Raw genomic sequence first — 25,412 nt, 5'->3', positions numbered from 1 at the left:
GGGCCGGCCTAGCCGCTGGGCCGAAGAGCCCGCGCCCTCGGCCTTGCCTTGGGACTGGCATAGTGTCTGGCAGCCTCGCTCGGGAGTGGGAACTGAGCCCTGGGGGAAAAGGAGGGACTGGGAGGTTAAAGAAGGAGGAGGGGGTTGGGGAGAAGGTAACAGGCACCCACACGGCTCAGCTGCCTGTGTTTCCTACATGGATGAAGCTAATAGCATTCTTGGTGTTTTCATTTAAAGCTAGTCTGGTGGCCTGTGTTCATGGGAAGCCTTAAAGGAAGGAAACTACAGATAGGGTTAAAATTTGCATTTGGCTTTAGGACTGTAGCTATGCAAGTTATGGGTGTAAAGTATTTATGTTAATGCAGTGGTTTATCATATTAACTTATAAATAAGCATTGCAGCTATGGAGAGTCCCTTTGCATATTGGCGATGCCTGTGTCAGACCTGGGTGGCTCCCAAGCAAAATATGCAGTCTTGGATGTTGGAAGTTTCAGATTGTTAAACACAGCAAAATCTGTCAAAGGTCTTGAGATTTAAAATTCTTTCTTCCACGTGGTGTGTAATTAAAAGTTGGAATTCCCCAAAAGGCTTAAACTAGTGTCAAATATGTACTGGAACTAAAAGGAGTGATTCTGAAATCAGTTGTGTATCTCAGCCTTTTGTGTTCTAGCACAGGAACCTGATTATCTTGAAAACCAGTTGAATACAGTAAAGTACAAGTTCTTTGCTACCCTGAGCTTTGTCAGCAGCTGGGTGGCTGAAGTCCTGAAACCATGCTTAAATATTATGCATGACTATATTCTCATTTACAGTTTTGCAGCCTTGATTAACTCTGCATTTAATTAGACACATAGGGTCTTTAAAGAGGTGACAAAAATAAAAAGAATATGAAGGTAGTAAATTATCACTTCTTGTCATTTGTTGAAACTTTAAGAGTTCTGTATTTGACTCTTCTGGTCTGTACAGTTATTTCTTGTCTTGGGTTGCCAGTGGTAGCACAAAATCTGCAGTTATTGCTAAAGTCTATAGAAGCAGTTTTGAATATATGTTAGTTAGGTTAATTAATCTTTGGATTGATGAAACTACATGCTACATCTAAAAATAATGAGCTTAAGTGCAGCTTTTATGTTCCTAAATATGATTTATTTTTTTTTGTGCCAGAAATGCTACTTACAGTTTTCTTTATGCAAATGAGTAATGCATCCTTTTTAAAACTTTGTGTGTAGGAATGTAGATTTTCATGCTGGACAAGACATCACTTCCATGATCACGTCCACTGAAAATGAAGCAAGACTGTACTAGAAACAGTGCTTACACTGTGGATTGTGAAGATTACGTGCACGTGGTAAAATTCAATCCATTTGATAATGGAGATGCATGTTCCCTCATTGCGTATGGTGGCAATAATTACGTAGTTATTGGGACTTGCAGATTTCAGGTTAGTTTGTGTAATTGTTGATTTTATTAGTTGCTTTCTGAAACTTACTTTGCGAGCACCTCTTACAGCACAAAGACACTGGTTGCTTACCTGTTTCTTCCCCTTCCCATGTAACTGGGGAGGGTTTTACTTATTATAAAACAAGTCTGGGATAATTGTTCTTGAAAAAAGAAATAAGTTTACATATATATATATAAGATACATATTAGTATAAATTACCTTACTGCTGGTATAAAGTTCCTTCTGAATAGAATTATAGAGTGGTTTGGTTTGGAAGGGACCTTGGACCTTAAAGACCATCTAGTTCCAACCCCACTGCCATGGGCAGGGTCAACTTCCACTAGACTAAGTTGCTTTAATCCCCGTCCAATCTGGCCTTGACCACTGCCAGGGATGGGGCAGCCACACCTTCTCTGGGCAACCTGTGCCAGTGCCTCACCACGCCCACAGTAAAGAATTTCTTCCCTATACCTGCTATAAATCTACGCTTTTTCAGTTTAAAACCATTACATCTTGTCCTATCACTGCACTTCCTGAATAGACTACAAAAAAATTAGGAGTACTCTACAGGAAGAGTAATCCCGTTTTAGGATCTCTTGCTAATGTTGGTGACTGCTGTCTGAAAACTGAAGCACGCAACTTTGGAAATAAGTGACTTAATATTTGCTGTATATTTTTCTTTATTATCACAGGATAATTGGCTCCTTTTTTTGCATAGTTATACTTTGTTCTATGTACATTTGCTAATTAGATTAAATTATCTTCTAAAGCTTTCAGCTAGCATGCAAAACAGTGAATGCTGCAACTACTTTCACCTTTACAACTAGTATCTGTTAATTTTATAAATACTTCTTTTAAAGAAGGACTGTAGAAATTTATTTTTTTTTAATTTCTGAATTGTTTTCATTGGCTGTCCCTCACAGACTGTTAGAAACAGTAAAATATGTTTTCTTACCTTGAAATTGTGTAGTCGTATTACAAAAGTTTTTTAAATGTAAAGTACTGTGTAGTGTATATGCTGCATAAGATTTTTTTAGGTTAGGGTTTGGTTTTGGTTTTTTTGTGGGGTCTTTTTGTGGTGTGGTTTGTTTTTTTGTTTGTTTTGTTTTTTTGTTGGTTTTGTTGTTGCCTAGATGCTTGAAAGATTCAGGAGACAACTGTTATCTTTGTAATCTATTTTTAAGCTTTTTTCCTCAACTCACTTTTCAATTACACAGTATTTTTTGGTATTTTATCTAATATGCATAACTGCTCTTATTATTCTTATTATTAATCCCTGAAGTCTTACTGTTGGAAATTCTCTGAAAAGCACCTAGTGCTGACCGCAAAAACATTGTCATCTGGTATTGCCCTCTATCTTGTTTCTGGTGTAGGCCTTGAAAAGGAGCTAAGTAACATTTTGACAGCCACTGGTACAAGATAGTTTTCCTGTAATTTTCATATCCACCCTTCCACATGTGGAGTCACTGAGTATTTCAAAATTCTTAGCATGCTGTTACAAGTGGCATTAGTTGTATCTGTGAAGATATTACTTGCACAAAAAGTATGCTCAGCATTTTTGTAGCTCAGTTCTGCTTTTTCTGTTCTGTGTTGGCCTCTGCCTTGAGACTGCAATCATTTAATGTTAATGTTAAGTACTTACATATTTCACATTAATACTTTATGTTCCAGGTTTTCACTTTAATGGTGTTATAATCTGAAAAGATCCTAGGTACATTTTTAAAGCCTTTTAATTCCATATCAATCTGAATTGTTAGAAGTCATCAAGACATTGTTCCAGATTAGCTAACTACAGTATTTCTATAGGAGGAGGATGCAGAAGTGGAAGGCATGCAATACAAGACACTAAGAACTTTTCATCATGGAATCAGAGTTGATGCCATAGCATGGAGTCCAGAAACCAGGCTTGATGCTTTACCTCCCCGGATAAGGTATTTAGAAAAAATGAGTACAACGAATCCAGGTCGCTAATCTGTTTTCCTTAACTCCTTAATATGGAAGTATGTTTAAAGCTTATGGGTGAAAACTGACTCCATAGAAATCACTGATGAAGTCTTTGAACGCTTGCTTTAGCAGAACATTTTAATTCTGAGTAATGGGGGTGGTGGTGGTGTTCTACTACTTGTGTTGCTTACGCCTCCTCCCAGTAAGCTAGGAGTAACTTTTTTTCCTTATTAATAGATCTAAAACGTAGTTAGCTCTTTCTCTGTACATCTGTCAAGAAGGAATTCTTTTAAGAACTTTACTAAGGATGAGACTACTGTAATGGCATGCTATACAAAGCTGTTTGTAATGTTCTGCATAATAAGGGCTGTGTTTAGGAATAGGTCAGATGCTATTGTGACACCCATTAAGGTGCAAATCTAGAAAGGTAGTTGACTAGTAAGTGTGCACTTAAGAACTAAAATGTTCTCAATAGCTTGTAAGCCTCTTGAAAATTATGATGGTTGCTTACTGCTAGATTTTCATAGAATCATAGAATAGTTAGGGTCGGAAAGGACCTTCATACAGTCTTTTGTCTAAGATGTTAGAAATGGGCTTATGAATTTATGTTTTGGTATTTTAAACCACTGATAATGAGTGTACTTTTTTGTGCTCTGCCACTTAACTTCTTCCAAAGGAAGCTTCAATGGCAGTTATGAGAGATATTTCAGGTAATTAATAATTGATTCAGATTTAGCTTTGTAAAATGTTTTATGTTTCTTTCTATGAAAAGTATTCTTGGCACTTTGTACACATTATTTTGTAGATAAGTTGCAATTATAACTCTGCTTGTTGCCAAAGCAAACTGAAGGGCACTGGTCCACTATTGCAGTGTTAATTGACTGAAGGGCTTTTCTTTGTCTGTTGAGTGTAGGTTTTGTACTGCGGCATCTGATAGGAAGTTAAGGCTATATACTTCAGACCTGCAGGACAAGAATGAATTTAAGGTAAGGGCAGCTAAGCTGATTTTTAAAAATATATTTAGTCTTTAGTGAAGTCTAGTCTTTTAACTGCTCTTCTGTCCCATTTTGCTTAATGTACTGTATGAGATAAAGCATGAAAGTGTGACAGATCCTATATCCTTCCTCTCTAGGAAAAATCATTGTATAATATACTCTTCCGTCTTTAAAGTGAAAATAACTAAATATCAGCTATATGATGTCTTGATCTAAAAGTACTTATGTAACAATGTAACCAAATTAAAGAAAAGTAAGTAGAGGCTTCTGGGTCATCTAAAATATAAACAAAATGTTCCACAGGTGAATTTCAAGTACCATGTTGGATAAGGTTTCTTTATATAAAGACCTGTAAAATTTTATGTGGCATTGGTTTTTGGACTCATGTATAAGAAAAGCAGATTTAGTAATTTCTCTTTCATGGAGAGCCAGAAGTTTCAAGTCTTTCAAAGAGTAGAAAATTTAAAGAAAGAATACTGAATTTAGTACATAATTGCAGACAAGTATGTTAAACATGCCCACAGGCTGTCTCTTGTTTATTTCTGAGGTAGAAACAAAGGAAATGTCTACTTCAAATACAATTTCACTTCCCCTTATTTCAGTGTAGGTGGTAGTGTTCTTAAACCAGTGATATAAAAGAAGCCAGGCCTAAATGCTGACTTCACTTTATAAGCTGAAGATTGGTTTTCTGGAGATTTCTTTTGTTTGCAAGACATGTCAACTTCTATGTCACTTGAATGTGTAGATATTCTTCAAAATTCTGCCTTTGAAACAATGTCCCAGTCCAAGTATTAGATGTTTGTGCTGACCAGTTTGAATTTGTTTCGTTGAGGTCTCAGCGAAGAATAAACAAGGTTAAGTAATACTAAAAATTGTGGGAAGAGGGTTCTTTCTTTTTTAGTGCTTTGAAATATGATAATGCCTCTTTTGGTGAGACTTGTGTATTAAGTATAAAGGAGAAAATAATAGACTTTCATTTGTGGTTTGGTAATTTGTATTAGTAAGACAATGATATTTGTCATACAGAAACTAAGTGAATGTCACTTACATAGCCATACTGATAATGGAATGAATAAAGGCATAGCATAAGATGTAAAGATGGATGTTACTATAAAACAGAAGGTCTTTTCTTTAAAGAAAATACTTTTTATGTTGCTTCGTATGTGCATGTAACTGGGGAGGCTGCACCTTGAATACTGTGTTCAGTTCTGGGCCCCTCATTACAAGAGAGATCTTGAGTTGCTGGAGCAGGTCCAGAGAAGGGCAATGAAGCTGGTGAAATGTCTGGAGCACAAGTCTTATGAGGAGCAGCTGAGGGAACTGGGGTTGTTTAGTCTGGAGAAGAGAAGGCTCAGGAGGGCCCTTATAACTCTCTACAACTACCTGAAAGGAGGATGGAGCAAGGAGGTAGCTGATCTCTTCTCCCAAGTAACAAGTGATAGGACAAGAGGTAATGGCCTCAAGCTGTGCCAGGAGAGGTTTAGGAATATTAGGAAAAAAATTAGGGATATTAGGAAAAATTTCTTCACCGAAATATCAGATATATCAGAAACAGTCAGATATTGGAACAGGCTGCCTAGGGAAGTGGTAGAATCACCATCCCTGGAAGTGTTAAAAAAATTTGTTGATGAGGCCCTCAGTGACAAAGTTTAGTGGCAGTCCTGGAGTAACAGTTGGATTTAATGATCTTATGGTCTTTTTCAACCTAATTGACTATGATTCTATGATTAATTTCCTTGTTTCATGTTTGGTCATCTTATATGGCTTTGTCATCCAGGCAGGGGGATAACTGACATAGTTACAATCAACTTGTGTGGCACTTCTGACAAAATATTTCTACAGGTTCTTAGTGCTGTTTGCTTGTGAGTTCATGTCTGTCATTTCTTATTAAAGTTATCTGCATAATATCTGCCAGATATTACAGACAAAAGGCTTTAATGTTAAGTTATAAATTAAATCTTCTTTTTAGCAGAATGTAAAGTTACTTATTAATTATGTGTCTATTGCAATTTGAGATTTTCATAGAATTTCATAAGCACACAGAAGAAAGAGAATTGATGACATCATTTATAACAGTGTAGATGAATGCTTAACAAGTGCAAATAATCAAACATATGGATGAACCTGGTACTACAGGCTCTGTTCAGCTAAATTCAGCATCTAAATTCTAGGTTTTAAACTCATTTTGGATTAACAAAGGACCTGATGGCCTGTCTGCTAAAATCAAGGAGAAGTCTCTTGACTTCCTTGGACATTGGTTCAAGCCTTGGATGAGTGGAGTTTTTCCACATGTTGAATAAACATCAAAGCTGTTAGTTTCTTTTATTGGGAGTTAATGATCAACAATTTTATGGGTTTTTTGCCAAAAATTGAACGTCAGCTGTGATAGTTCATAACTTTCATACCTCTTCTTCTCCCAACATCATCTGGTCCTTAGCAAAAGGTACTTTTCTATACCTTCCAGAGTGGACTTCGTGTCCACACCAGTTTGCAGACTCTCTGCGTTAATGTGGTATACGGCCCAGACTTAACACTAGGAATTACCAATGGGATCTGCCATTTTGCTCATTAGAAACTAGTTGCTTCCAGAGAAATAATCAGTATAACATCACACAAACACACCTTTGCTACTTTTTTTGACCTTAAAATTTTTAACATACAAGTTCAAATAAGTTTATTCTAATGAAAAAATATAGCAATCTGTATATTACTTAATTAGAATGAGATTACAAACAACACACTTTTAAAATAACAGTAATTTTTAATATACCAAATGATATGATACGATACTTTTCTGGCTTATTATCAATTTATGATCTATATGACAACCAGAGAAGCAAAGGCGGCAACTCAGTAGCACAGTCTGCCGAGTGCTGTTTTTTTTCAGAATAGAATTTCTGTGATGGGTTATTGTTTTCCTAGTTCTGACAAGATTTTTTTTTTCTGGTATCTGACCAACACAAATGGCACTTAAAAACACGCACTTCTAATTTAGGGGAATTTATTACACAGTAGCTTTGACTGGATGCCTAGAAATAATTTTGAAATGCCACATTTACATTTCCATTAAGATAGCAATTATTTTTCATACAAAAAGGTTCATTGCAGAAGTGATTCATCTACCCTTAGGACTTCTTTCTACACAAAATGTCCTGACTTGCAGTTACAAACTTCTACTGTGAAAGTGTTTTCATTGCATAACACATCAGAGTAATTGCTTTTGATAGGTAGTGATTATAGAGACCACAAAGCATTAATACAACAGGTGTTGGACATTAGAATGTGCTATTTAGGCTGAACAGCCACAGCTGTAAGTATGAGAAGTATACAAGTTATTTTGCCCCAGAAGGAACAAGTAATTATGATCTTATTTATTCGGCTCCAGTTGACATGAATCAGCTCCTCTAGTGTCAAATATAGATAGAAGGATAATAAATATTTTTTTTTCAGCTGAAGATATCATGGGTGCTTCTCCATTTTTGACACTATAGAAGACTAAAGATTGTTTAATGCTTATGGAATACAAATGAGAAGTGTTGGTTTGAATTCAACAGTAAAGTTTTAGGTTTGTTTATGTTAAAAATAATCAGAAAACAGCTAGAAATATATATTTTTACCTAATAGTGGGGAACTTGTAAAAAGGAAGAATGTGGACTAGTGTGTTTATGTTGGTAAAAAAAGTTGTCTTTGAGACCATCTTCTGGGTTTTGGTTGTTTGGGGTTTGGGTTGGTTTTTTTTGACAAAAAGTGTGGAAAATGCTTTCTCTGGGTAATCATAATTTCTTATACCTGGATGATCATAGTCCTATATACTACTTGTCAAGAAAAAAAAGTAACACCTAACTCTGATTTAAAGTATTTGCAAAATCTTTAATGTTATCAAATGTTAACTCGGTGAGCTATGCTGAGATGCCTTTCAAGAAAATTTGATACAGTGCTTTCTTTCTAACAGTCAATTCATACCTCAGAAAAGCTATTTCATAAATCTGGGTTTGAGCTCACTGTGAACACATGGAAGATTCTGATCCATTGTATGATGCATGCTTTACACATGGGATTTGTAGGAGAGGTACAGAATGTGCAAACAAAGCTGAAAGAAGTATGTGATTACAGTCAAAATGTAATCTCTGAACATTTCGTCTTTTATAGTAAACAATTAGTATGTGTTGCTTCTGGAGGGAGAGACAGAGTAATCTTACTTTGTTCTCCCAGTGGAAAAACTGTCTTGATGTAATTATCAACAAGGAACTTTAAGCATACTGAGTTTTCCATTACTTTGTCAACACAACTAATCCAAAATTTATGGCTTGGATCAAGCCCAGAACAACAAACAAAAGGTAAAGTATGACTGATGGATCTTTGTGAAATCATTTTCTTCTTTTGAGGTTTCCATTTGGAAATGAATCGTGGCTTCCTTCTCCTGCTTCAAATTTTGTTTAATAAAAAACATATTTCATCAGGACTGTGGAAGTAAAGTGAGGCAGGATATTTGAATTCAGAATGCTGAAAATTTTCAAAAGACTTGGCATTTCTGTCTAAATAGTTTATCATCATCTTAGGATGTATTAGTTCTAGTATAATCCACTAGGTTTTAATAAAATTATGAGCTATTGGAAAAAACTAAGTTGGCTGCTGAAAATGTCTCTGTATTGAATTGATGAGGCATTCATAAAATTTTTAGAGAGTGGGATTTAGTTATTGAGTGTGCTTGAGAGATGTTTTTTCTTAATCAGTTCTGCATTTGTTTCTCAGAATAGCTACACTTAGAGAACAGATAGTGTGTTTTCCTTTCAGAAGAGCGTGGAACTGGTTGTTTTCATTCGACCTTGTTTTCCTTTGCAATCTCTCTACGTCATGCTGTTATCCAGAGGATATTTTTGTCTCCTTCTTATGATACCTTGCTGAGCAAAACAAGAGCAGCTATGTCTTGAGACTTAATCAGTGGGACTGAAGAGGATGCAACAGTAACAGATGAAATATCTACACATTGACGTTTGCCTGACTTAAAATTTTAAGTGACGTTTCTGTGAAAAGACCGTAGCTGTGGTTAATGACAGAAAAATACATGTAAATCCTCAGATGGAGCAAACTGATATTTTAACTAGCTACAGATTTTCTGATGAGACCAGAGGTGATTTACTCATACGTAGCTCCTATGAGAATGACTTTGACAGTACTTTAAACTTTGACTGGACCCTGAATGAGAAGTTTTGCATGCTTGCTTAAAGCTCAAATTGTGTAAGTTCTTTAACTTAGGTTTTTGAAACTTGTAAACCTTAAAAGATTCCTAACGTCTGTAGATAAGTACAAATACTTAATAGAATTGAGGGGAGAGGGGAAGGAAAAGTGTCTTTATTATAGCCAAGATAACTGAAAAGCCTTTAAAAAACATAAAAATTATCCAGCTTCTGATTTCTGCTAAAACAAGGATTTTGCATTTATTCAGAAAAGCTATGCTGCAAAGTTGCTTTTTCTTACACATTATTATCAGTTCTTTGAAATAAAATGTAATGATTAAGTAGCTCTAGGTGAGAACAGTTACACAGTTACAAGGTTCCATTTGGAATGACTTTCTGATACAGCTGTATATGTTTGCCTTAGAGTGACAAATCACATGTACATTCACAACGTAAGTGCTCATATTCTCTTGGAAAATGGATGATCTATTAATTCACAGTAAGTGTATGCACTATGCCCCATTTTCTTTCCTCTTCAGGACAACAGCAGTTAAAGCAGAGAGCACAAGGCACTGTATCTGTTCTTCTCAAATGCTGAATAGAAATTGTGCTTAATTGCTAAGGTGTTGTATGGCTTGCTTGGTTTTGCTTGTATATTGTTCCTCATTTTTGGTTTTCTTAAAGCCTTCAGTGTGCGTTGTCTTCTGTTTCATCTTTTTTCACTGAGAGTTTTTTCACTTTTTTTTTTTCTCCCCCTAAAAGTAGAAGTTATACTTTTATGTAATTTTGTGCTGACTGCTTGGACAAGTGGCTGCTTTATTGCTCCTTCAGGAGATAAGAGTTACTTACCAGTAATCAGAGTCCTTTTGAGATATGTGGTTGATGAGAAACTGAACGTGAGCTGGCAGTTTGCGCTCACAGCCCAGAAAACCAATTCTGTGATGGGCTGCATTGAAAGGAGCTTGACCAGCAGGTCGAAGTTGGTGATCCTGCCCCTCTACTCTGCTCTCACGAGACACCACTTGGAGTACTATGTGCAGTTCTGGTGGTATCCTCAACATAAGAAGAACATGGAGCTGTTGGAGCAAGTATAGAGGAGGGCCACAAGGATAAGGGGGTTGGAGCACTTCCTTTATGAAGACAGGCTGAGAAAGTTGGGGCTGTTCAGCCTGGAGAAGAGAAGGCTGCGTGGAGACCTCATAGCAGCCTTCCTGTATCTGAAGGGGGCCTATAAGGATGCCAGAGACGGACTATTCATTAGGGACTGTAGTGATAGGACAAGGGTTAATGAGTTTAAACTGAAACAGAGGAGGTTAAGGTTAGATATAAGGAAGAAGTTCTTTACTGTGGGGGTGGTGAGGCACTGGAATGGGTTGCCCAAGGAAGTTGGGAATGCTCCATCCCTGATGGTGTTCAAGGCCAGGTTGGGCAGAGTCTTGGATGACATGGTTTAGTGCGAGGTGTCCCTGCCCATGGCAGGGTGGTTGGAACTAGGTGATCTTGCGGTCCTTTCCAGCCCTAACTATTCATGCGTGCATTTACTTCCTGTTCTTTCTCTTTTTTCTTTCTGAGATTTATTGTCTTCTTCCTGCGAAATTCAGTGGTTGAAAGGAGGATAAAAAGTTCTTGTGCAATTCACTCATCTTAATCAAGCAAGAGCATCAAGCTGACCTCTATGATAACTACAAGGGCGGGTCTTTTCCCCTACAGTGTCATTCTACACATGAATTAACTATTTTAAAGATCTCTGGTTATTGAAAAGTACTTTTTCTACTTTCCACATAAAATGATAGCTTTATCTTAACACACGTTTTTCCTTTAGTGGGTCTATTAAATACATTGTTGACTGATGGAACAGTCAGCTCTAAGGTAAAAGTATTTATTTTTTCTGTTTGACAGACATTTGATGGCCACTCAGATTACATTAATGATCTGGTGTTTGCTCCCAAAGAAGGTCAAGAAGTTGCAAGTGTAAGTGATGATCACACCTGCAGGTATGCAATTTTCAGAACATTATTGAAATAGTAGTGTTTGGCTTTTTCTCTGTGTGTATGCTTTATATGCTTGCTTAAATAAGTATTTATTTGGTTTTTTTAGTGGACCTTCATAGCTCACTAACAAGGTTGTGGGATGGCTTTTCCTCGTGACTTGTGGGTTATTGGTTGGTTTGTTGTTTGTTTTTGGTTTTGGTTTTTTTCAAAGCAATATTTTGAAGTAACTAGACACAGTGTGAAGAAAACTGTTCTGTCTTGGAATTAAGCACGCTATAATTTCCCCTGCTGGGACAGGAATAAAAGGCATGAGAATAGAAGAGAGAAGGCATGCACAGCTCAGCACTGAACTGTACAGACCCTCTCTATGCATTCTGTCATCAGATGAGTCAAATTTAAAACCAGCGTATGTATGTGAACTTTTCTGCCTACCCAAATTTCTTAGTCTTACCAGGAGGTAGGATTTTATAGCCTAAGGACAGTGCCATATTAATACAGTGGTACTGTAGCAGCTCATGATACCATGATTATACCTGCTTCAAACCCATGTATTGCTTATTTGTAACTGGAAGTAAAAGGGAAACATGGTTAAATACTTTGAAAAAGGCTGCTTAAGATTTTGTAGTACAGCTTTTCCCTGTCAGAAGATCCCTCATCTTCCTCTGCTGGTAGTGCACATGAATCTTTAAAGCTGTTATTCTTGTCCCGCCAGCGTAGCTCACTGTTGGAGAGATCAGGAAGGCAGCTATGCAGGCTATGTGAGTCACTACAGTAGCAGCAAGAAACTTGAGAAAGTGTCATCTTTTACTTTTCCTTGTAATAGCTGTGATAACTCAAAACTTGATTAAGCAACTGTTATATTTTTTTCTTTGATTATACAAACTGTATATTTGCTCTTTGAAGTTACCACCATACCAATTCCTATATAAATGACCAGGTAGTATTCAGGGTGGGGAAGTAATTTTTGACTTAAGCCATCTTCTACGTGCTAAGAAAGAGAATAGCTCTTAAATTATTACTCTGTGTATGAGATTTTTTTGAAGGTTGTATCATCAACTAGTAGAAATCACAGTTTAGTAGCTTCAGTTGATTTACTCTGCTACATAAATAGAATATCTAAAAGGCCTGTGTTTGTAACACCCCTAGGGAACTCAGAAATGTTACTTTGACCAGCAAGCAGATTTTCCATAGATGCCCTGTCCATATTCCCAACAAAATCATTAGGAATGAATAGTAAAAACATATTACTTACTCGTAGCTTGTTCTGATTTATTTCCTATCCTTGGTTTCTTCATTAAATCTAAACTAATATTGGGCTTAAAAAGCTGTTTGTATATTCATCTTTCCTGGGATGAAAGAGAACAGTTTTAAAACCAGTAGTCTAATTGATACTGATTGAAAATAAAAGGAAATCAAAATTATATAATTAATGTACACTATCAAGATTTCAACTTAGTAACTCTGAAAGCCATTTTGCAGTAAACCATAAAGTCTTTGGTTGAAAGCCATGGGAAATAAGTAGGATTTTTTTTGGCTACTTGAGGTCTTATTTTTTCCATTCATGCATGTGGAGCATGAAGACTTTTTTTATTGAATTTAAAGGTTACACTTTCAAAACTAATGGAAAATGCATTCCTTGGGACTTACCAAAATCATTCCTTACTTACTGTGTAATTTGTTTCAGCAGTAATGTAAGAAGAGGGATAATTCTTCTGTCTGTGCTGAGTTTCTATCCTGAAATTGTTCTTGGGATACATCATCTGTTAATACTTTTGGAATAAAGTTCTAGAACAATTAGTACAAGAACATGAGGGTTTGAGTATTTGACTATTGTTCTGTTAGAGCTTCACTTTTAAGTTTTAATAAAGTCTTAATGCAATGTCTTGGTATGTAAAGAATATATGCAAACATGTTAAGATCTTCCCTGGTTTTCACGTTATAGTAAGTTTAGCAGAGATCTCTAATGAAAGAAGATTTTCAGTTTTCGTGCACTAAACAATCTTGCCACAAGCTGCTGCAACAGTGACAGAGCTGGTTCGGTCATTTTGGTTGGAATACAGAACAAAAAACCTCAGATACTGGTTATATTTGATGTCCTTACATTTAAATTGCTGCTGTGTCATTCAGAAGTTCTTGTTTCTTGCATGTACTCTTTGTTGACCTTGTTGGACAATGCAAGACTTGTTTTTTTTCCCAGCTGTGAAGTAGAACTGAATTAAAAATACTCTTGCATAAAAATAACTGCAGCAGCCATCTGTGTTATGTAGTTGTGAATAAAAGTGTTATGTGTAAAAACGTATGTAAATAATAGTATCTCATTTCACTGCACCAAAAATCTCAAAACTAATATAATCTTAAAATGAATTGCTTTTCTGAAAGAAGACACCTTGGAAGACGCTTAAAGCCCACCGTGTTGTAGTTACTTGCATTACTCATATTAAAGATCAAAATTCCTGTAGCTGAAAATTACATCTGCAAACTTGATGGAAAAATTCAAATCCTGGGTCCTAAATTTTGTCCCAAGGGTGGCTGCTTTCCAAGATGGATGAAGCTGTTCATAAGCATATAGTTAATTTATATCTTTGGCAGAATAGTTTGAAAATTTTGCTGTACTTCACTTTTTTATATATTTCATAACTGCTTTATTCTTTCTAAAAAAAAATAAATAAAATTATTTTTAAATTTTGAAAAATTCTAAAGACAGTCGTAAAAGACTAGCAGAGGAAATAGCAAAAATATCTACTGTTATATTAAATAAAAAATTGACTCAGTTTTATTTGTCATATGTGTTAACATTGAGTACAACTGAAGTAAAAATTAAGTATTTTGTATACACATTTAAAAAAATCAAATTTGGGATATTTATACATTTCTGCTGAAAGCTAAACTTGGTCATGGCAGAAAAGTAAATTACCTCTTGGATTTAATCTAATTGCTTTGTTTCAAATCTATGGTTTTTTCCCTTCGTGATCTACCTTTCATATGTAGTTTCAAAATTCTTTATAATATTTACACGTCATTAAAGTAATTTGCTTACCATTTCTTGGTATCCTAAGAGCATGCTTAATGAATAAGAGAAAAATCTTCTACGACAGCTTTAAGGAAGATTTCATTTAATTCCTTAAACAAGAGCTGTGTGTGTGCAACTCTGTGGGCACTGCTCTTTAACAAGCAACAACAGCAACAAAAAACCAAACAAACAAAAAAAACCCAACAAGAAAAACCAAACAACAAAATTTATTGCTGGCTTTTTCTTTATGAACTGCAGAGACAGTATGGGAGGCTGCAGGGAGTCAGACATACAAATTATTTTGTTCTGATACTTATTGAAGACTCTGCAAAAAGAACACAGGAAATGTTTGGAAAACAGCAGGAGCTTAATAGACACCCTTCTGCTGTTGGTAGTTGGCGAGACTTATCAGATGTGTCTTGAATTATTTCATGCAAAATACCATCTTGGTAAAACTCACTAGTCTCATACACATGCTGAAAATTAAAAATTAACCTCTGGCTGTTAAAAGTTCAATTCAATGTGATTCATAACCACATTACACTCCACCCTCATACTGAACTGAAAGATTACTGACAGTGCCCTTAACGGCAGCACAACAATTTCTTATGGTCACCAAGTGCTGGATTGACTTGTATTTTAAAAAGTTGGAAAGAACTCATCTTTACCTCTCTTCCTGCTTCTTTTTATTATTTTATTATTTTATTATTATTGCATAAACTACATCATCTTCCTCCATTTTTGTGTGTAATAGAAAGGAATGTATGGTTGACTTATCTTCCACTTTATCTGTGAATGTACTTGCTCTTTAGGTCCTTTTCTAAGTTCTGTTCAGTTAGGCTGCGGCTCATGTTGCTTCATAGAGAAAGTCTCTGAATTTGTTTATGAGTCACTGTTGAGTTCAGCTTTCTCTGTTGCCTTCTTTCTGGACCACAAATGCCAGCCCATCTGAAGGTTGGACAGACTTTCAGGGGAAAGGTTTGACATTACTGGAAACTAAATTAACTAAGAGCCTCAGAATTTATTGTAGCATTTAATCTATTTTGAGGGGGTTTTTTTAATCTGTAGTGTATTTGTTTACCATGGTACTCTTATGTATTAGTTATTTTGTGTAGGTCTTTCTCTAGACAATATGAAGGAAAGTAAATGGTAACTATTGTTTGGGGGGGGTTGCCTTACATTCCTTAATATATTGCCAGCACTTGTTGCACTTGAATCTTAGCTTGTTAATTCAATAAATACTTCAGTCTTTGACTGGATTGAAAAGTTGCCATTCTCACTTATTCTTGCCTTTAAAATTATATTTTATTTGTGTCTTCCTGTTCCTAGTGCATGCAATTATGGATTTTTCCAAAAATTCTTAAAAAAATGGTGTCTTATTTCACATTGTTCTAAATTCGTCTGTTTGTTAAAATTCCACGGTGTTTCTTCATATAAGAAATGTCATACCAAAATTTATCCTTTCTGAGGTATGCTAGTTACAATTATCAAGCTAGTTATTCATTATAGTTGATGAAAATAAGTGTTTTGGATTATTTTTAAGTTTAGTCTTTGACTTCGCACATTTTTTGTATGTATCCCTGTATATCTCCCAAATATAGTCTTACAAAGTTTCAGTTATACTTTACAGCCACGATGCAAGTATTAACCAACAACTTCTGTTGTACTTCACAACTTCTGTTTCAGTGTCCAGTCAGCTTAAAATAAACAAACAAATATTTTCCGAATCAAATGTTTGGAATACTGTTTCAGTCTGGTCTTAACTGTGGATGAATAAGTCTTTAGTTAAAAGTCTTCAAAATACGTGGATGAAATGGTAGCTATTTCCTGTGTGATGCATTATGACTTAGATTTAGGGTCACACAATCCTAGAACATAGTCTAGCCTATAAATTGTTTTAAATACAAATCATTGCATTAGGTTCGTGTAGCAGTTACCTTTGTATTTTTGAAAGTCATTGGCAGATTTGTAGTTGAGTTTCTAAGTAGCAGTCATACCACAGAAGCATTTTTTAAATCTACATTGGGAACAATAAGCTTATAACTCTTAACAGCTAATTTTTCTTCGGTTGAAAGGAGACAACTGAAGCTTCCCCACCTAGCGCTTCCCTTCCCCCCCCCGCCCCCAGTACTGCTTAGTCTCTACTTTTGCTTTGGATAACTTTAAGGGAATTTCAGTAGTAGTAGTACTAGTAGTGTGTGTTTCCTGGATTTATTTCTAAGTGTGCAAGTTCCGAAATGCGTGTTAGTGGAGAACTGTCAGTTGAAAAGCTTGAGATAGTATATGTGCAGTTCCCTTGGCTCTCCAACTTCTACCTACATTGCAGGGAATAATTAGAATTACATGCCATAGTTACCAGTGAAAAATAGATCAATGCTTGCGTATCCAAGTAGATATTACAAGAAACAATGGGTAAAATGGATTTTAATGCCAATATCTGAATGATTCTCATTACTAATTCTTTAATAATAGTGGCATTTGCTTTGATCACCAAAAGAAAATGGTGAATGTGGGTCAACTTCCTGAAAAAGTATTTACACATTTGCTCTATGAAACGGCTATTTCATGGATCAAAAATAAGTGAAGAAAATGCTGTACAGGCACAAATTTAGAAACCAGTATTCTGAGTCAGGAGATAGTTGAAGATGGCTGTGCCTGGTGGACTAGTGCTGGGCAGCACAAATGAATTTACCCTTTCTCCCCATGCAACCACTTCTGTGGCTGAATAGGGAGTTCTACTTAGTACCACTACAGATTCTGCAGCAGTGAACTGTTAGTTGTGCAATGCATGACCTGATTTTTTTAAAACAAATTCTTCATTTTGTCAGCAAAATAAAATAAATTACTAGAAATTATCTTGAATAGTATGCTTTTTTTTCTTCTGAGCAGGTAGAGAAGATTTCTATAGTTCCATTTCAGCCTTCTGTTCTTTCATGTCCTGCCTAGTATCCTCCTCAGATATTTGATAACCACTTCCATATGGAGTTGGCAGAAGACCTGAGACACCACCAGTATGGTTGTATTCTCCAGTGTTAACTAGTCACTGCACTTCCATTTTCCTTTCTTGAGATCCTTCTTTCCTCACTTCTTGTGCTTAATGAGAAACAACTTCACTCTTTACCTTTGTTGCGTGAGCTGTGTAACAGGAATTTTCCATAGACCTTTAGGCTTTTTGGAGGTGATAGGATTTTCCTCACACATGGGGTATGTCTGATGGAGGTATAAAGAAACATCAGCAAGGGGGATTTAAGCTAGATATTATTAACAAACAAATAAAAAACATGTTGGGCATTTTTAAGAGTAGGTCAGGCAGTAATCTGTGAGTAATGGTTCAAATATAGTTGATCATGCTTTATGGCTGAGAATGGTATCAGATTTCAAGGTTTGTTCTAGTCCCCACCCCAGTCACTAAAATTGTTGGAAATCTTATGTTGAAAGAATTCCCTTTAACTTCCATCTTCTGGGGATTTGAGAAATGGCTGAAGGTTGCAATATGGTTTTGTTCTTTTGCTATTGCAAATGACAATTTTACTCAGTTAAGTTTTGGTTTTGCTCTCTAGTTAGAATAATTCATGAAGTTAGAATATAAAATAAGGATAATCTCCATTACCACAAGACAGGTTTTCAGATGTTTTGATGAATTCTTTGCCAACTTTAATAAAAGTCCATCGTGTGATAAAATTACTGCACATATGCAGCATGTCATTATCCATATTTATGCATATGACATACAATATAGTTGTGTCAACATAGTTTGAATATCTTTGTACTTTCAGATAACTGCAGTTGTCGTTTGTTTGTTTAATCACAGGATATGAGTGACAAGAAATGTACTAATATCTCAAGAATTTTCTTGAGCAGCATTTGCAACTGTTTGTATTTTGTGTTAGTTTAAATTATGAGAGCTCTGCAGTATTTAATTTCTCAGTCCTTAGTTATTTAAAAATAATGAATTTACTGAGCAGATTATGTATTATTTTTGAGGCTTTCCATTATTCAGACTTTTGCCCTTATTTTAACTGGGGTTATTCAAACTTTTCTCCTTTAAATATACTGTGGAAGCTTTTTTTTTTTTTTTTAATATGAAAAAAGACCACCACAAGCCAAATAACAAGTCTGTGCAACAGTGGCTGGTAGGGCGGGGAGGAGAAATAATATGGTGACACTTTGCAGAGTTACAAAAAATAAGACTGTTTGGAGAGAAGTACATACTAGCTTGCTTTGTTCTAAAATCATGGTAACATTAGTAAAGTTTCAAGTTCTTTGAATGGGAGACAAAATGCTCAGTCTTCTTGGATTGATTTTCATGATAGGAATGTGGACAAAACTAGAGGGTTTTCTTTTAGCATCTGCAGCTGGTTTGGTTATGATTACGGAGTAATTGAGTAACTGAAATTCAGTTTGGCTAAATTTTTGGTCATTGCACGTTTTTTTACTTCGGTTAGTCACAAAAAAATACTGAAAAGAGTTAATTGAACACATATGTAATTGTAAACTTCCATACCAGCATGAACTTGATGCATACAGACAAGGATCTATTTTGATATATATTGCCTGGTCTGTTTTGTTGTTTGGGGTTTTTGTTCCCCAAAACTAAATTACATCATCTTTGTTATTGACAGAGAAGAAAATATAAGAGGGGCACTTATTTCCCACCCCCCATACTTCTCACTATTCATAATCTTGCCATTCTTACGAAGTGAGAGATACCAGTTTGGCATTTTATAAATAACAAAGGGAGGTAGAAAGCATAAATTTCTATCTCAACACCTAATAACCTCACTCACTTCAGGGAAGGAAACATGATGGCATGTCCTTTGGCCAAAATGATTCACCGTCTTGTGTTGTATCATAATTTTCTCCCTGCACAGTAAATACACATGGAAAGTGTTGATTTGACTTGGACAAATCTACAAGGCAAATTTTTTGGCAGTAGAAGAAAGTATTGTATGTTTCTAAATTACCTAGTCAAGTAGATATTTCATTTTTTAAACAGTTGTCAGGTTTTTGTTTTGACTTTTTTTAATAAGGACACTGATTCTTCAAGATTAGAGACCTTGCGTTTTCTACAGGGAGAACAAATATTTAATCTGTTGTGGTTTAGCATAAGAAAACAACATTGTTCATTTCCCCTATTCGCATATATTTTGTCTAGACTTATGGTGTATTATTTAAGAGGTTTTTGAAATCTCTTAAATATAAGGCTCTAAGCACCCTGATGAGATATAAACTGAAAAAGTCTGGAGGAAGTCAGCAAAAATCCTCTAGAATAAACAATAATAGTACGTAGCCACTCATCTAACTCAAATGACTGCGTAGAACACTACCTAAAAAATTGGCTGTTTCTAAGGTTTTGCATATCTGGGAGGAAGGATATATGTGTATGTTTTGGTGTGCAAATGCATATAAATAGTACGCAGAATTGTGTTTCAGGCTGGTGTTCACAACTGTGATGTCTTTGTCCTACAAGTGAGCTACTGATTTTGTAGGAAAAGAGGCAGTTGAGCTTTGGCTGTGAGATAAAATAGTCTCAGTTTTGGTTTTGTTGCATTTTATAAATGAAGTAGCTTCCTGGCTCATTAGGGTTGGAAGCAGATGATCTTAAGGTCTTTTCCAACCCTAACCATTCTATGATTCTATATTTAATGCATTCAAAGAAAAGTCACTCATCACCTGATCTAGTTTTGGTGTTTTAACATACACTTCTCTGTCATTCCATATTAACCAAATATTTCGATTTTTTTATTTTTCTTAACTGCTTGATGTGTACTGTAGGTGCTTCTAAAGGAAAATATTAAACTGGCACATAGGATTTATTTGTTGGAAGCTTGCCAAGACCCTGTGTGAGTTTGTGTTACCTCTGTGGTAAATGCTTTTGTTTGCCTTAGATTTATTTTTAGTTTCTTGTATTTCTGTTACTCAATCTTGTCTAACCAGGGGGAAAAATATTGAAATTCATATGTTAGATGAGCGAAATACTTAGTGCATGGTCTTAGCCTTTACCTGGTAATGTGGATGACTGAAGTTGTTTGGTACTTCACTTGAGGTCTCTTGTCAGCTAGACCAACACTGACCTTCCTGTTTTGTTATTTACAGTCTAATACAAAGGCTGTAGTGTGGACTTACGAATAAAGCAGGAAAGTCTAGACAACTAAACTTGTCGAATTATTTGGATATTGCACTTCTAAATGGAGGCTTTGCGTAGTTCATCAGTGTTAGACTATATAATCTTCAGCACTGACTGCTCTTGCTGAATTCTTGAAATGATAAAACACAAACTGTTTCATTTGGTCACCTTCTTTTTGAATGTAGTGAGGACTGAAAGTTAATGTATTTGCAGACAAGTGGCAATAAATACTTTATTTTTTTGCTTTAGGGTCTGGGATTTGGAAGGAAATGAGAAGGCCCATTTTGTTTTACGTTCTCCTGGAATGAGTGTTTGCTGGCATCCTGAGGAGCCTTTTAAGGTTGTGTTTTTCAGCTCTTCACCCTCACCACCTTTAAAATAACAGGAGGGTGGACTTCCCTAAACTATGAATCTTTGATGCTGTAGTATGATTGAAGTTTGGGGAACTATTGTATATTGTAACTGGATATTGGTTGGATCTGCTTATGTGAAGTCATTGTAAATGAATTCTTATTCGCGTTCTTGTCATTTTACTCTCAGTCCCTCCTTCTCCCATAAGAAATACTCCTTAATTACATACATCAATTGTTGATAAGTATTCTGATGATTGGATATAAATTTACAGTTACTAGAGAAAAGTTCATTTTTCGGAGTCATGGTAACACAGTTCATCAGTAACACCGACTTAAAAAGCATGCCAAGTTTTGAAAAGTATGTTTGAAGTTAGCAGGGATTTTTTTTGTTGTTGTTGTTCTTGCTTGGAATATCTGAAGTAGATGCTGAAAAATCAAAACAAAGAAATAAACTGTGATTTTTCTACTTACCTATTTATTGTACTGGGGAGGATTAATCACCTGATATATACAAAAATACTCATTAAGAGTGTAGTCCTAGCAATCTTGGATTGATTATTCCTGTTGTGCCAATCAGTAAGTTCCTTAAACAGCTACAAATAGATTACCACAAAAACATACTTAAACCAGAGGAAAATGGTCAAATAAGGTATCAAAATACTTATGTAGCAATAGGGAAGAAAGATGTCTATTCTCATCACATTTCACCAATATTAACACCCAGTCCTTACTAAAAAAACTAGGAGAACTGTTGATTTGGGTGGTATCACAGTTGAATGGGTTGGCTACTGTTTGCTACTGGGCAACTTTGTTAGCATAACAAAATTACTAGATTTGCCTCAAAATATTGCAGTATTACACCGATCTTACATAGCTTGTCTTTTCTTTAGCCCTTGTCAAAGAGTAGGCACAGGGGTTTGGAGGGGCGGTGTTTTGGAGAAAAAACTTCAAAAAGCTAGTAAAACTTGACAGACTTGATGATTGCTGAAAAGCTTATTTCAGGTCAAAATACTTGCTGTACCATGTCCTTTAGTCTGCAGAAGAGCATGTTTTGGTGACAGCTCTCTTTTTCCAAACAAATTTTCATGTTATCAGAGTGTTGTTTTTAATGGTTCTTTGCCTTCCTTAATTATTGTTCATGACTATCTGAGAACCATCATCTCCTCATGGAGAAAATCTCTTTCATCATTTAACCAGGAAGCTCTTTCTACAATACTTAGTAAACAACTGCTTACTATTTTAATGGAAAAAGTTTAGCTAAAATCTGTTGCAGATTGTTATAGGATGAAGTAAGAGATGTTACATAAACTCAGTAAGTGTGAATCCAAATTCTACAGTTCCACTGATTAATACAGTTGTTTCCTTGTTAAAGCACTGTGGCTGTCAGTCAGTTCTTCGTACTTGGGAACTTTTTATTTTTAGAATAATTACTTTATAACTCTGAAAGCACAGTGCATTGGTCATTAAGACCTGGTGCTTCTAAGCACCAGAATTATATACATAGATAGCTAAAGATGTATAGATAGATAGGTAAAATAATGTAATCGTTATGTATAACAGTGTGACAGTTGCGTAGATCAAAGTGTTTTTTATTTATTGGTGGAAGAGTGTTCAGCAGAATATTTTCTGGTACAAAGTGAAAAATTGTACCTATTTTAATATTATTTGTACTTGCTTAAAAGTATTCCTATCTTTGCTATAGAGTAGAAAAGATTAAGATTCATTACATGCTAAGTTTACAAGGTGGTATTAATTTCTTTTTACAGCTGATGGTAGCAGAGAAGAATGGAACCATCCGATTCTATGATCTAGTTACACAGCAGGCCATTCTCTCCCTAGAATGTGAACAAAAGCCACTAATGTCAGCAGACTGGTGTTTAAAAAATAATCTTAAAATTGGAGCAGTTGCTGGAAGTGATTGGCTGATCTGGGATATCACTCGCTCCAGGTATTTTTTTACATGAGATCGGTTTCTTTATTCTCTTCTTAAGCAGTACACAAAGAGATGTGGCTACTTAGCTAATACAGTAGTTAAATACACTATATATTGTATCACCTCTTCAGTAAATAAATAAGTATTCATCAGGAATTACAAAATCAATATAGATTATTCACTGGTATTCTTTGTTTCATCCTTATCAATATTTATCTGTTAGAAGTAACACTGTCTTTTTGTCCATTTGAGACAGTTTCTCACTACTGTTTACCTCTCACAGTAAGTTTTATGTGTTTGTTAAAGTTTGATTCTAAATTATGAATATATGACGACCACAATGAACTAGATAACTACTTCAGTTTTCCTGCTCCAAATTGAGATATAAGCTGCAGGAATGTTCTGGTTTTCCCTCAGCTTCTTCACAGAGAGTCGACAATGTGTCTCCTTCACTGTTTAAACGATACATGCTTTTAATACTTACAGAATGAGCTATAGTTGTTTGCAGAACAGTTTTTTTTACCCTGAATGTCTGTTTTAGTTATCCACAGGATAAGAGACCCATCCATGTTGACCGAGCCAGATTATTCAGGTATAAGTGTTGTCTCTATTCTCTGGGTTTTGTCTATATAAATCTATGTATATGCAAAGCAGTTGTGAGTTTAGGAACCAGGATGTTTCTCATTTAAGTAATTTTTAGTGGGATCTGGTTTATAAACTTTGTGAAATTTGTGAATGTGTATATGTTTTACAATGACATGCATTCAGGGCTGTGGGTGGTGAATCATTTACAAACCATTTCTCTGAATTTATTTCTCTGCTGTTAGTGGAGTATCTGACAGCTTCACAGAGTTACCACAGTGGAGAGAACTTCAGTTTGTGTGCACTTCCCATAGTCTAATGCAGATATCTGAAAAGTATATTGATTTCATAGGTGGTCCCGAGTTAATGAAAATCTCTTTGCAACCACTGGATATCCAGGAAAGACAAATACGCAACTGCTGGTTCATCATTTAGGACATCCCCAGGTAAATTTTTCAGTTTGGCTTTTGACTATAATTGCATCTGGTCTCTTCAAGTCAGGCTTGTAAATAGTTAAAAGCTACAATTAAAAACTAGCCCAAACCATCCAGAAATCCTGCTTGGTCTACCTATTTCATTTTGGTTCGTGTCATCCATGCCAAGGATGGTTTAAGATCATACCACAATTAACCTCCTATTTTAAAAGCTGCTTGATCTGTATTGTTTTATTTTGCTTTACCTCATCAGTGCTAAGGGGAAGAAAACCAGATTTAACCTGTTACTTAATAAATTTTTCTGTATTGCTAATTCTAAAGAGGCTGAAACCAGCTGGTTGTGTATTTTACATCTTTAAACTAATAATAATTTAAATCATTAATAACAATATATCCAGAGACAATCAACACAAAGTATAGGAAATAGTTTGGTTTTGCTGGCGTTTGTATACATTTGTAATGCTTACTGTTAAAATACTACCTCAAAACATACTAGTTGTGAGTACACTTAAATAACAGGGAACAATTTCACTAAAAAAGGTTTCTAAGTTTGAAAGTATGCATTTAAAATAATAATAATGTTAATAACAATGGAAATAATTGAAGCAATGTGTTATCAATTAATGTTTTCCTTTATGTTACTTAAATGTAGTAAGCAGCTACTGGAACTAATTAGTGGATAAACAGATTTTTCAGCTGGGTTTCTGTTGTATTTTAACTGTGTTGTTAAGGAGTACTAAATATATGATGTTTATATGTCTATGCAACTTGTTATGTGGTATAGAAGTCATTATGTGATAAGCTGTATTGATATTTATTTCTTTTTTTTTTTCTTTTTCTTTTTTAAAGCCCATTCTTACTGGCACTGCAGCTGTAGGATCTGGTTTGACATGGCATAGAACTCTTCCATTATGTGCAGTCGGAGGAGATCATAAAATTTTCTTCTGGGTATCTGAAATGTAAAATAAGCATTTGCCTTCAGTTTGAAACATTACAGCATCATCGTAAAACAAAGGAATTTACTGTTTGTACTGGTATTTATTCACGTGGAGAATATAAGAAAGGAACAAGTAAAATACAAAACATTTATGTTTGATTTTTAGCTTGCAAATGCAAGAGCTTTTGTAAAATCGGTTCTCATACATCTGATACTTCCCTTAAAATAAAAGACACACTTTTTTAACATGGTATTTGGTGTGAAATGAGCTTTTTAAAAGTGTTTTGCTTTAAGCAATTTTGTATCCAGCAATCTCAGTCTGCAGTCTTGTTCTGGTAACACAGCTCAACCACTTTTAAAATGTCCAAAGTACTTACAGGAAGAACACCTGATTCTGTATCAAATCACCCAACAATGACTATCATATAAGAAAGAAATGCTTATATATGTTCTGTCTGTGAATGTAGTGGCTAAATAATCTAGGTACCACT

General features: G+C 35.3%; 1 protein-coding gene across 1 annotated transcript; it reads left to right on the top strand.

Moving 5' to 3' along the window:
• The first annotated feature begins 1,219 nt into the window (after window positions 1-1,219).
• NUP37 (nucleoporin 37kDa) lies at window positions 1,220-25,170 on the top strand. The gene is made up of 9 exons (XM_010017159.1): window positions 1,220-1,438; window positions 3,245-3,369; window positions 4,296-4,368; window positions 11,454-11,548; window positions 20,932-21,022; window positions 22,802-22,983; window positions 23,510-23,560; window positions 23,903-23,996; window positions 24,834-25,170. The coding sequence occupies exons 1-9, from the start codon at window positions 1,283-1,285 to the stop codon at window positions 24,945-24,947; spliced, it is 981 nt and encodes a 326-aa protein (XP_010015461.1). The 5' UTR covers window positions 1,220-1,282; the 3' UTR covers window positions 24,948-25,170.
• Window positions 25,171-25,412: the final 242 nt, after the last annotated feature.

Source organism: Nestor notabilis, unplaced genomic scaffold, assembly GCF_000696875.1.
Source record: "Nestor notabilis isolate BGI_N333 unplaced genomic scaffold, ASM69687v1 scaffold4996, whole genome shotgun sequence".
In the NCBI taxonomy this organism is placed as follows: Eukaryota; Metazoa; Chordata; class Aves; order Psittaciformes; family Psittacidae; genus Nestor; species Nestor notabilis.
The sequence above is the reverse complement of the archived record's forward strand: the minus strand, read 5'-3'. Positions and strand labels throughout refer to the sequence as shown.

What these genes read in the sequence shown, in the direction of transcription:
- NUP37 (XM_010017159.1), top strand. Translation starts at nt 1,283, where the DNA reads ATGAAGCAAGACTGTACTAGAAACAGTGCTTACACTGTGGATTGTGAA. An exon ending in TTGGGACTTGCAGATTTCAG is followed by an intron (nt 1,439 to 3,244) that starts GTTAGTTTGTGT and finishes GTATTTCTATAG; the next exon opens with GAGGAGGATGCAGAAGTGGA. An exon ending in GACCGAGCCAGATTATTCAG is followed by an intron (nt 23,561 to 23,902) that starts GTATAAGTGTTG and finishes TTGATTTCATAG; the next exon opens with GTGGTCCCGAGTTAATGAAA.